The following is a 13,938-nucleotide window of genomic DNA, read 5'->3' as shown; positions in this document are numbered from 1 at the left end:
GTGTTGTCTGTGTGTGTTGTCTGTGTGTGTTGTCTGTGTGTGTTGTGTTGTCTGTGTGTGTTGTCTGTGTGTCTGTGTGTGTTGTCTGTGTGTGTTGTCTGTGTGTGTTGTCTGTGTGTGTTGTCTGTGTGTGTTGTCTGTGTGTGTTGTCTGTGTGTGTTGTCTGTGTGTGTTGTCTGTGTGTGTTGTCTGTGTGTGTTGTCTGTGTGTGTTGTCTGTGTGTGTTGTCTGTGTGCCAACACAGTGAAATAACACAGGTCTTGTTGTTGTCTGTGTGTGTTGTCTGTGTGTGTTGTCTGTGTGTGTTGTCTGTGTGTGTTGTCTGTGTGTGTTGTCTGTGAGTGCCAACCCCATCTCACCCAACACGGTGAAATAACACAGATTGAATTCCGTACATATACACTTCTAGAAAACTAGAAAACTATTGGACTGAAATCCTCCCCATAGACCGCGACGGAGGGGCGACGTCCGCCGTCTCACGCGAACTTGAGCAACGAGATCCACCACGTGTAGCGACGTCCGAGTTGCAACCCGATAAGGCACAGAATCGTGAATGGGGTGAAAGTCACGCCCCCGTCGCGGTCAAAACAGTAGTAGTGTAATATGTACTGTATGTATTTGGGGGTTTTCTAGTATTGTATGTACGGAATTGCCAATCTGTGTTATTTCACCATGACCATGTTTGGGTGAGATCGGGCTCACTGTACTATGTCTATGTGAAAATATGGGCTGCACATGAAAGAAAATCAGTAGATAAGCAGTACGAAAACTATTTAGCCATGGCTTCCTCGTCGTCTGGGCGTAGGTGAAAAATATTGAAATGAATAAATAAATAAACATTTAGCAAAGATTGCATGTCGACAAGCTCACAACGTGTCGCATCACATTGTGAGCTTGTAGATCCATTATATTCAAAACAATAACACATTTTTAAGCAGTTAAGAAGTACAACGTACAGTGATCCGGCGTTAAAGATACACAATTATTACCTAATCGTCTAGTCGCAATTATTTGAGATAATCGCGATTATTGTCAAAACCTTCATAATCTTGTCCATGTTGAAAGATGTTCTTAAGCAAAACGGGTAATAGCAGATCTACAAGCTTACAGCACATCACAAGTGACGTGTGGTAAGTTTGTAGATAAGCTATTTCTTCTATTTTTAGTAAAACTTTATAAAAATGCCAGTAATTCTTTGGTATATTTCAATTATTTGTCATATCACCCATCATATCATGTCATATCCGGTGCATTTGTATTACGAAGCCTAAAAGCCAAACAGAAATGTAATTTCTATCCACAACGTTCCAATTTCCAACGGCAAAAAAAATACATTTTGTGTGACGATTAATCGTCAACTTAAACGTGTAGTGGTGTGACAGCCCTAGTTGAAGATGGACAGTGAACACACCATCTGTTAAGTGTACTCCTATCTAAAATCTCCTTGGCCGTCGGCCACTGCTGAAGGCCTTAACACCACAGCAGCGCTCCTACACCAGTGGTTTTAAACCCTTTTTCACATCAAGGCCCAGTATTTATTTGGCATTTCAGCCACGGACCACCATGTACCACAGACGAAAAACTGTCCAAATTTCATTCTGACCCCTCCACGAAAAGGCCTCGTTGTCCTGGCCCCCTTATCTATCATTTATACATTATGGATAAATAGTGTGGACTTACTGTAGACTGTATTCGTCTGTGGCATTCTATGACATTTAGCCTCTCAGACCCAAAACTAAAGAATATTTCATCGTTTGTTTTTAGGATTTTGTCCACAATTCCATTCTCTAGTTGTGTAGACAATGACTTAACTCGTGAGAGCGTCAAATGAAACCAAATGCACCCATACGGGTCAACTTTGGCTTAATTTTACTCTCTCAGGAGTTAAAGATATAGATGAGGGTCCATGTGGTTATACCAACTCTCCAACATGTATAGCTGGGGACCACCTGGAACCCCCTCAAGGACCACTGGTTGAGAACCGTACTAGCCTATACACTGATGAAGGCCTCAACACCACAGTAGCCTATACACTGATGCTGCTAGTATAGCTATGCTCATGGTACAGCATAATGGACACAGCGGGGTGTGATTGGAAGAAGACTCTCCTGGATGCTAGCACATTACATCGATATTGATGTGTGTTGTTGCCATTGATTGATGCCAGAGGAGACAACACACACACACACACACACACACACACACACACACTTTGTATGCACAGACCTGCCTATACACCTAAATACACACACACACACACACACACACACACACACACACACACACACACACACACACACACAATATTGTAAATGATATGTACCAAATATAAACAGAGGCACAGTTTAACCACACTGTGTACACTTGACTGACAAGATCAGCCAACAACAGCAATATTAATGATTCAAGAGCACTGCACATTACATTGGCTAGTATCACTTCCCCCTATTAGCCTATCTAGCATATTCTACCTATCAAAATAGCAAATCAACAAACAAGCCATGCAGCCCACTTACTATTTGTCTTGGTTGCTGAGCCAAAATGGCGAAGGTAGACACGCGATCACATAAGCATTTCGTATGGGATGCATCTGTGAGCACCGTTTTACATCCTTTTGTGGACCACGTACCCCAGGAGTCGTTCCTGCAAAGAAGGAGAGGAGAGGAGGAGGGCAGAGGCAATTAGGCTAATTCAACACGGCGGTATGCTGTCTGTAGCAGCAGCAGGCAGCAGGCATCAGCACGACTTCACATGTTGTTTCGGCACCATTTCATCGTCAGATCCGATCAAAAAAACCCGCATGTTGCATATACAGAGCATATTACATTACACACTGCACTCCTACATGTTGCAAACGTCTAATTAAAAAAAGCGAATCGACACTGCATTTTAGCGGCTTTACAACAAGCATTGAGCTCCGGAACAGAAGGGAGAGAGACGGAGAGAGCTTGCACATTGAGGAGGAGGAGGAGGAGGAGGAGGCGGAGGAGGGACGCGCGGAGCTGTCCAGCAGAGACTGGTGCTGATTGATTCTTTATATGCAGCTGAACATAACGAAAAGGCAACGTTGGTATTTCTCTCCCGGGTAATTATTATCATTAACAGCAGGCGGTGGTTGTATATTTACCGTGCGTCGCTTTGATCGCTTGCTTTTGCGTGGTAGTATAGGATTCTGTTGTTTTTTTTCTATCTCTCTCCACACTTTTATTTTCTTATCATTGTTGTCCGTTAATAATCTCTCATCTCTTTTGCTTTTAATTGGGTTGTATCTTTGCTCCCTCTCGATCCGATCGATCTCCTCTGTAATTAGCGGCTTTTTTTTACTCTTCCTGTCTGCTATAGAGGGGGGTGGGGGGGTTATTTTCACCGTGGAAACGGTGGACAACATCAGATTGATACACTGCCTGGGCTCGTACGGAGCGGAGCGGAGGGGAGGGTTGAAGCGACCGGGCCGTGTGGGGAATATCAGGTGTATTTTCCCGTATTCTCTTTACATCGCCGAAATTATGTAATTGCGAAGCTGCGTGACGCTTGGGGCTGCTTTATTTCTGCGGTCATTTTCGCGACGGAGCGAGCGTGAAGCTTTTGATTTAAACGAAGGAGATAAAAAATAAATAAAAAAGACCACCGCAGAACTATTTAGACCACCCCACGGCTGCGGAGAGAATGGTTGCAGCCAGCCAGTGTCTGCCTCCTTTCACTCTCTAGTAGGTAAAATGAATGGAACACCGAACGCGTCTGTGTGCCATAACCATTCGTCATCATCTAATTGTTTAATTTAATCTCAAGAGAAAGATTCGATTAGACGGATAAAAAGAAATCCTCATGCAGGCTACCGGTATTTCACGTTTTAGTGAAGAATGACACTTCAGTGGTTTTTAAAACCTTTTGTTAAGCTGCATTCTTCCCTGATGCACATATACTTTACTGTGTGCATGAACACCTGTTGGCATAACTATAGCCTGTTGTGTGTCACTATAAGTCCTACAGTCGAATTGAGTATGAAGGACCCCAATGGAAACAAGCCACACGGAATAACTATACTTAAGTTCAGGCCATGTCCCTACTTCCTTCACAGGTGATACCCATTATATTAACATTATACTAATTAAGGCTCTGTTCCATTTGGTATGTATATACGCATGGTTCTCAAACGTTTTAATTCCAAGGATCGCCATAACCCTGAGAGTGTACAAATGGACCCATAAGGGTCCATTTGGTTCCATTTGTGTAGAGTTGCAGACCCGTACAGGGCCATTTGGAACCCACTCAAAGGTACACTTTGTGTTTCCAGTGCACAATAGCAGCACCCTGACTATAGGTTTGACCAGAATGGAACAGAGCCTTCATCAGTATCATCAATAACACCTGTGACGGCAGTAGGGGGAAGGGGCCCCAAGTTCTTTCCAAAATATAGATCCCATAGGCTTTAAGTATTCAATCAATCAATTAATCAATCACTCAAAGTGACACTTGTGGTTCCTCGAGCGGGGGTATACCAAATGGACCCTTGCACCTCTGGGGGGCTTTCTTGAAATAAAATAAAAAGTTTGACAACCAAATGCTGTACACTACAGGATCTAGACCGCATAGCATGTCAAAGGTAAACACAACGTTCACATTGCTTCCAGCGACATAAAACACCCGGGTTTCTGCTGCGTAAGGCGATTCTTCACCACCACTTGAATTACCACTGCAACAACTCTTATTTATCCCTCAAGCCTTAATTAAATGTAATTTGTGTTCCATTCTTAAGACCCCACTGGCAGTTCAACAGCAATAAAATGAATGGTCCCCCCTCTAACATAATATGATCTCTCTTCTTCCTTGGAGTTCCTCCTAACTGGGATTTCTGGGACCATTTTTTGCCCCTAATGGATTTTGTGTCGGAAGCAAATAAAATTCCCCCCACCCCTCCCTCCCTCCACACATGAAACCGGTTCAGCTCAGTCATACAATGCAGTTTCCACATTGGAACAGTTACTGTAATTGTGAGAATGACGTGTAAACGAGTATGGATATCTAAAAACAAAGCTAAATATAGCCACATATAGGCAATGTTCAAGTTGAATTCATTGAGATTGTACCACTTAAGCCCTATTTTATACTTCATCACTTGTAGAACTGTTTTTTCCCACAGTTTCTTTGTTGTTTGCTAAGCTAGTTGTGTGTTACAGTAGGTGTAATGCTCAAGACACCACTGCCATAAACGTGTGATATTGTAATTCGTAGACGATGCTCCCATTTTTACCAAATGGGTTCCCGTGGGACACATGCACCCTTCCACAGCACAGGTCAGATGCTTAGGCCCGACATACTCTTCTCTGCCGTATAATTAGGATGTTTCCTCTTTGATTTGCAGCGGTTTCTACAGTGATTTCTAATTTAATTATGTTAGAGTCAGAGGACCATGCCGCCATCAATGAGCTACACATCATTGCCATTTCACAGCTAGGAGTGTACAAAAAAAACTGTTTCCATTATCAGTTACAATTTTAGATTGAACTATCAAGCAAGTTTAAATTCTCTGCACGTTTATTGTCTCCACCAGGCCGAAGGTATGGGGGGAGAGTATGTTTTGCACTCTGTGTGCGTCCATCCAGAATTTTCCAGAGCAGCCTGTTACACATTTTTTTATATTACTCCTCCAGATTCTGTCCAAAAATCCCGCAAATCGTTACACAGTATCTCTATAGTCATGTGTTCAAGACAGATCTGTCCGATATTTCATGTTATGAAATTGGCTAAACAACTAATCAAATTATTCCCGAGCGCGGCACGCCTGCAGCGAACCGCTCCAAGAGATAGGTCAAATGCAGAGAACAAATTTCACTGCGTTTGTGACAAATCGTATGACTTTGACTTTGACAGTCAAGCCATAGGATATGACAAATTTATGCTTGGAAAAACACTGGTGCGATTTTAAAGCAACACGCCAAAGTGTGATTCCCAATCATTTTCAGTCCAAAGTATGCAGTCCAAAGTAGGATCAAGTCCAAAGTAGGATCAACATACATTTTTGTAGTTCAGGGCTTTGCCTTATTTGAACAATTCCTGTATTCAGATAACAGCTAGAAATGCATCACCAGTAAGTACACATACTGTACCACTCCACACAAAGCAAAGAGACCTCAGACATAGTTGGACACAGTTGCCCAGGCCCTCTAAAATATCGTGTTGGTCTTGTACTTAATGGGTTTTAATAGCTCCCCATGACCCGTCATCTCCTTGAGATCTTTGGGTTGAACTGCCTGTTCCCCAGGAAGGGCCTGAACCAACGGATATTCACACTCCACAAACTGTCTTTTGTGCAAACGAGAGAGATTACAGTAGTCCATTCCTCCATGCAGATTTATGTAAGCCACTGGCCAGGTTTCGCACAACATGGAGGCCCATGCCCAAGAAGAGCCGATATAGCACACCGCAGAGCTCAAAAACATTGGTACTGTACGTGTCAACCTCAGTGAGTCAGACCACATGCCACCCAACACACACACACACTCATTGCTTGATGGACCACTCCTCATTCTTGTAATGAAGACATCAGTCATCACGACTTTGCGTGCGAGCACCCTCCAGTGAGCAGCCACCAGAAAAGAGAATGATGGATCTCTCCGGCAGTGAAAGCTGCTGCTGCTGCGCTTATTCCACTCATACATATTGGTTTATAGTGTGAGATGGATCCAAGTGGAGAGAGAGAGAGAGAGAGGGAGAGAGAGGGAGAGAGAGGGAGAGAGAGAGAGAGAGAGAGAGAGAGAGAGAGAGCCCGATGCAGAAACCCAGGCATGTGGGTGAGTCGTCCTTCCTTACCTGGCTGTGTGACACACTGGGTTTGTAGAATAGAAACCAAAGGGACTGGTGGGCTCAACATCACCCAACACATTAACTCTGTCTGCAAATCACAGCCATGCTTTTGAGAGAGCCCAGATGGTGTGTGTGATTAGCCCAGCGGTGACATCGTAACCAGCACATCATTATCCAGCGCGGTTGTTAAAACAACGGTGCTCTGTGCACCGTCTTTGCGAGCGCCAACATAGTTGCAAGGAATGGCGGGCAATTATTAGTTGAAGATTCAGGAGGGAGGTATAGCTATTGATAGGCAGCTCCTACTGCCACTGCGCAAAAAGCTTGGAATACGGATGAGAATATTACAGGAAATGTGTACCATCACACCTGTGTATTAACGGTATATGCCCGCTAAACTTTAAGAGGTTTACGGGCAAAATATAGTGCCCATAATTACCCGTTAACTCGTCTTTTCACGCAGTGTGCTATATGTCGGAACCCTAGGAGCAAAAGGCAAGCATGACGCGATTCACACTAGAACTTATACAGTGCTTTACAGTGGACAACTAATGTATCAATACTGCAATGTGGAAATACTCCTAAAAGTCCGGAATTCTAAATTGAGTAGTACAAAAGTAGTGGCATCAAAAAGTAATCATTATACAGAAACAGAATGTCCCATTTCAAGTTTTCGAAGTTAACGATCTTTTGAAAATAGCAGATCTACAAGCTCGCAATGGTCACGATGCGACACATTGTCTCAACACAATTGTACTTAAGTAGATGTAATTAATTTCTTTCCACCACTGATCGTATGCGGCTCTACAGAATGTTGGAGAGAACCTGCATGTCATTCCCACCCACACATTCATATACTGTATGTACAGTGTGTACAGTATATTACACAATGTTGTTAAATCAAATGGCTGGTCTCTCTGACGACATTGTTAATGTATCAGTCAGTCTTTGCTGGAAGGAAGGTTACAGTGACGGCAAAAAGCCTGGTGTGTGATTGTGATCGATCTCCTCTAAATTGGATAAACCCTCCAGAAATACGGCAAAAATCCTTGATTATGCAGAGGCTAGAATTCCTAAAGGTCGCGTGCATCCGCTTGGGTGACGGCAGACTGCTTGACAGCTGGCGCTTTGGCATGGGGGGTCAGATCAACACATGGAATGAATTCTATACTGGCCATATATGGAGCGTGTCTTGAGTGTACAGGGTTTGATGAGGTCAGATCAACATAATGGAATGTCAAAACAGGTCAGCTCCATATATGGAGATCTAAGGGTGGACATTACTCTTGAGTGTACAGGGTTTGATGAGGTCAGATCAACATATGGAATGTCAGAACAGGTCAGCTCCATATATGGAGATCTAAGGGTGGCAACGGGGGCAGTGTCTTGAGTGTACAGGGTTTACAGGGTTTGATGAGGGCCCAGGTAGGGCCTGGCCTTAATTTTCAGCCTGTTGAGAACTCTAGTTTTCGCCGGCTGCCGGGCGCGGCTGCACTAACTATGGAATGTCAGAACAGGTCAGCTCCACATATGGAGATTTAAGGGTTTGAGGTCAGAGTTGCTGGCCGGCTCCATGTATTCAGATCTAGGTGATGATCCTAGATATGGAGACGGCCATATATGGAGTGTGTCACGAGGCGTGATGACTGATGGCCATATATGGTGGTATGACGTGTCACGAGGCGTGATGGCATGACGGACAGGTTTTGCAAGTCTTTATATCATGTAAATCTGAAAGTCAAAGATGATTTCAGTAGAATTTATCCTAAATGTGGTGCTTACAGACATTGGAAAGGGGCATCAAAAGGTCTTTGAGAATAGTACATTTGTACGCATGATTGATTTGTTTCATAGAATTCACATGAAATACATTACAGATAAATACAATCCCCTTAAAATGTATGGTAATCTTGCACTGTACATGTGCTGGCTTTGTGCTTGGGTACATGGGTCTAAAGCAAATCACATATACTGTAGCGGTTAAAACAGCAACACTTATTTTACTGTAAGTCAAATATGGATTTTATGTTGCCTTTATGACCTCCGTACATGTCATGTACGATTAACAGCAGCTGCAGAGTACTTGGTGGGGTTTGCCAGGGAACCAACTGATCTGTTGTATTTTATTTTCTTATACCTTCAGTGTCCTGTCTCCCTAGGCTAACGTTCACCAATGGAGACTAATGCCATCTGACTCTGAGCCAATGTGCCCATACTGTCTTTAGACTATAGTGTCTAGAACTACAAGCTGCATCACAGCTAAGACAGCTTGTGTTTCATAGATCTAGACCAGTGGTCCGGGGAGTGGTCCCCTGCTAAATGATGGAAGAGTTGGTAACCAAATGGAGCCTTATAGATCTATAACTCTTAACTCTCCCTGTTCAGGGGAGGGAGGAGGTGGGGGGGATAGCGTGTACCTCCACGCGTATCGTGTCGGGTGGAAAGAAGATGTTGGCTTGACGGCCCGGGTATCGGAGGAGACTTGAGGCTTTCTTCACCCTCCCAATGACTGATTGTGGGGGTTAGCAGAGATGGAGTACTTGTAGAGAGGCTGGGGAATTGGGAATTGGCTTTACTAAATTGGGACTTGAAGGGGAGAAAATGTTTTTCGTTTTTCTTTTGTCTTGAAGGAGCATGTTTTGCACAATAACAGTCTCAACATGTCTGCCCACGATCTCTGTGATTCATACAGTACGTTTGTTTACCCCAGTCACTGATACTAAAATCTGATATTCTTTTTATTTATTTTCCTATGAATCTGTGACTTGACACAGGGTAGCCTGACAACTACAAACCAGTGACTACATGACGTAAGTTACCATGCACTCTCGACAGGATCATAAACCCAAAAAGGCTAAGTGGTTATCAAACAGTTTTTTTTTTGCTTTTTTTTTTTTTTTTAATGTTTTGAAATAATATTAAAAACCAAATGTGGGAAACAAAAACTAAGGGGACCCATAACAATGTGTCCGCGACCCACACATGAGTCCCGTCCCAGTGCGTTTAGTGGCCTTCCACAGATCCAGGGCTACTCCACAGTGTGTGGCTAACATACAGTGTTAGCGTTGTTGGCCCAGCGCTGGAATATAACTGCACACTGTCGTGTTCTATTTTAGTTTCAAAGTTGTACCCTGGAGTATCGAGTCACAGAGGGCCTTGTTGAATAATCAGAGGGAATGCACGCACAATAATTTACAGTATGATAAAAAAAGAGTCACCAATACACTAATACAGTCAAGCCAGACTCCACGACTTCACCACTTTCCAACCTGTCTTCATATATTTGGTACTCACTAATGATCATGATAAAATACAATTTGTTTCTCATAGGAGGGTTGTGGGCCGTTCAGAAACCCATCGATCGATGGGGAATCCAAGCTAATAGAAACTGCTATAGGCTTTCTATTCCTGAAAAGTTGCAATGCGATAATGGAATGAAATAGTTCTCACGATGATAAAATTTAAATATATTTACGATGATGTAACTGGAAGATGGGTTTTTGAACTGCCCACAGCCCTTCTATGAGACACAGACTGTGTCTCATAGAAGATGGGTTTCTGAACTGCCCACAGCCCTTCTATGAGACACAGACTGTGTCTCATAGAAGATGGGTTTCTGAACTGCCCACAGCCCTTCTATGAGACACAGACTGTGTCTCATAGAAGTGCTACTTTTTACCATGAACATTAGTGAGGACCAATTAAATTGTACTTGTTCGTATAAGGCGGGTGTATAACACCCAAACAAAGGAATACACACAAAGGATATATATTGCATAATGTCTTGAGTCTGGTTAGGTTTTAGTACAAATACCACACACCATCCTTGTGTTCTTGTCGCATAATGTGAAACTTATGGTCCGTTGCAGTCTTACAAAATCAGACAAGCCCAATTTAATACTTAAGCGTGTGATATCATACTGCGGAAAATAACTTTTGAAAATGTTCGCTTGTTATAATGGCACTTCCAAAATAGAGACGCCAGTAGAAACTCTACGGTATATCCTTTCCTTCGGTACATGAAAGTAGGCTGAATAATCCTCTGTCTCTCCTTCTTTAAGTGCCACTGAATAATGTTATTTAAATCTTGTCGTAACATGTTGGGAATTAACAGATTACTCGTAACATAATTGCAGGAATGTAATTATACTGTACTTTATTGTGGTAATTGTTCCCTCGTTACCATATAGCACACACACACACACACACACACACACACACACACACACACACACACACACACACACACACACACACGCGCACGCACACACACACACACACACACAGCAGACAGTTTTCTTGGTTGATTTGTTTTCCAATGAGTCTCACCAAAGGCATATGCTCGCCGAATTCAAAGGGGAAAGGAGGAGAAAGCCACTGAAATGTAGACGATTATGTTGGTCTGGGCTCGTTTGATAACTGTGAAAATGTTGACATTTAGAAGCGTAATAAAAATGTGAGTGTCTGACCTACTTACACCAGGTGCTGGGGGAAGAGTACAAAGCCGAGCTCTTGTATTACATTCAGTGTTTAGGGGTCTTTATTCCATTTTATGTTTATCTTTTTATTCAGTCGACCATCTGGCCAAACGCTAACCTTGAATGCGTTATAAAACACACAGGTCCATTCATAAACCACTGAGAAAATGTACAGGCTATTTACAAAATTACAACATACGAGATTTCGCTTCACGACCTGTTTTAAATGTTATTATTTCAGCATATAATAATCTAGCAAATTTACTGTGCAGTATGTAACACTGACGAAAACTAAATAAAAACTAAGCTATGATGACACTAAGACTAAATGTACTGACCACTTCATCAACAAATAAAAACTATACTAAAATATCTAGTGGAGGGACTAGTGGAGAAGAGATCCAGTAGAACTAAAAGACAATTTGGGTGTTGACTAAAACGTTTCAGATAAAATATAAAATGTGACTAAAACAAACTTAGATTTTATTCAAAAGACTTGCTGTCTATATCAACACTGACTGAAACCCCCAGTGGGGTTCCTGCATGGACTCTACTTATCAGAGCCGGTGGTTTAGATAAACCTCAACCATTTCCCCCAAATTGCTTAATTTTTTAGGTACTGTAATAAGAATGTAATCAATGTTATCTCTTCAATATAAAAAAAAATGTGTGAAATTCAGAAACTATTTTTCGAGGTGTATTGTGTGAACTTAAATGGCGAGTATAATGTAATTTTAGATAAAATAAACGGCATAGTGAGTTTCAAAAGATAAGTGACAATTCTCTCCTAATGGCTACTACTACTGACTGGCATGGTCCTCAATAACGTCTAACAACTTTCAACCGTCGCATCCTTATATGCACTGTAGGTCAGGGTTTCTCAAAGTGGGTGCCGTGACACAAGTCCATGAGGGGTGCCGCAGAATACGTATCACTTCAGTTTAACCACTTAGACCGTCTAGACTTTGTGGGTTCTTTTTCAATCCAGTCTCTTCACAGAAAAATCTGATCTACTGTACAAGTCACACATTGAGACGCGCTGTGAGCTTTAGACCGAGCTCCCCCCAGAATAGGGATGCTGGGGTTCAAATGGTTAAACGCCAGGTAAAAAAAAAAAAGTTCTGTCCTAATGGAAACGGAACTTAAAGGGGAAAGTTTCATTTATGTACTGTACATGGTGTAATATAATGAGTATGACATACGTCATTCACGGGTGCCATGGTGTGGATGATAACGTTTTTTTACAGGGGTGACCTGAACAAAAAAATAATAATACGTTTGAGAACCACTGCTGTAGGTGACATTTTTCAAACATCAACAAGCTCATGCATGGTGCGACGCGATGCCTCGCTCAGCTTGTAGTTTGGGCTATTTTTTGCCACGTTGACAGATGGAGCATAAAAACGTGGCTAAAGTGGTTAATGAGCGGCCTTGTTGGACTATAGCGATGCATTCTTCTTACTGTACTTGTATTGAGTTGCTCCATTGTACTCTGTCCCTCTGAGCTGTGTATGTAAACCTCGCTGGCACTGTAGACATTTCACTAGCAGCTCCCAATGATTCTCAGGAGGCCAGAGTCGTGCGTCCTGTTCCAGTCAAAGACCGTAACAATTTAGCAAATAATAGGCTCAGTGGTGGGGAAAAGTACTCACATGTTTTACTCAAGTGCAAAAGTTTAAGTGCTCATGATGCAGAATGTCTCATTTCAAATGTATAAGTAGAGAGTCAGTCCTTACGGTATGTCCAGCTGGTTTGGCAATCTAACTGTGAAGTACAAATCTCAAATAAGTAGACTAGCTAACATGGCTGGGAAGATCATGGGCATGTCCCCAGGCCAGCTCCCCAGGCCATCTTTGAACAAGCAGTGTTGAGGCGAGCTCGGAATATTGTATCTGACCCCTTGCATGTGTTGTACCGAGAGTACGAGCTAATGCCATCCGGTAGGAGCCGGTATAGAACTCCACGGTGTGTGTATAATAGTTTTAAACACTCTTTTGTTCCCCTGTCAATCAAAATGCTCAATCAGAGATTGCCGAATGCACTTTACTGACTAGTTGCACTTTATCAAGGGAATGTGTGCAATATCTCTGTTCTGTGAAGGTTGGGAGTTTCAGGGTGTTTTTTCCTTTTCGGACGTGTCTTATTTGTATGCAGCTGTGACTCTGTCTCCAAGACACATTTCTCCCAAGGGAGACAAATAAAGACAACCTTGAACCTAAACATCTTTTGAAAATAGCCGTTCTACAAGCCCCCATCACAACGCATTGTGAGCTTCCTGATCGGCTATCTTCAAATGGCCGAAATGTATAGGACTGAAGGGGTTAACAAAAAGTAACAATAGTAACTAAAGTTTCCAAATAATTGTACTGGAGTAAAAGTATAATATTTTGTATTAGGCTTCCATTCTGTTATCTGTCTATTAGTGCATTGGTCCTTGGTCTTGTATCTGGCGTGGCTGCAGAGGGCCAGTACGTTTTTTTTATTTATATTTTGAGGTTACTGAGATTTAATAGAACAATATATTATAACACTCTGCCGATGAAAACATTTTTGTCCAGTGTAAAAAAAAATTATACCATTAAAGTGCCCTTGACCAAAGGCTCTAATGCATCAACTGCTATCACAGTTGCCAAAAATAGAGATCTTTGGTCAGGCC

The 13,938-nt window shown here is 42.4% G+C and overlaps 1 protein-coding gene across 1 annotated transcript in view; it reads right to left on the bottom strand.

Moving 5' to 3' along the window:
* adgrb3 (adhesion G protein-coupled receptor B3) overlaps window positions 1-13,938 on the bottom strand; it is a 223,785-nt gene that overhangs the window by 56,513 nt on the left and 153,334 nt on the right. The window contains exon 17 of the mRNA XM_080781955.1: window positions 2,517-2,643. Within this exon, the coding sequence (XP_080638081.1) occupies window positions 2,517-2,643 (127 nt within the window). The remainder of the gene's footprint in view (window positions 1-2,516; window positions 2,644-13,938) is intronic.

This window comes from Protomyctophum bolini, assembly GCF_963924005.1.
Source record: "Protomyctophum bolini genome assembly, chromosome: 14".
Taxonomy (NCBI): domain Eukaryota; kingdom Metazoa; phylum Chordata; class Actinopteri; order Myctophiformes; family Myctophidae; genus Protomyctophum; species Protomyctophum bolini.
The sequence above is the reverse complement of the archived record's forward strand: the minus strand, read 5'-3'. Positions and strand labels throughout refer to the sequence as shown.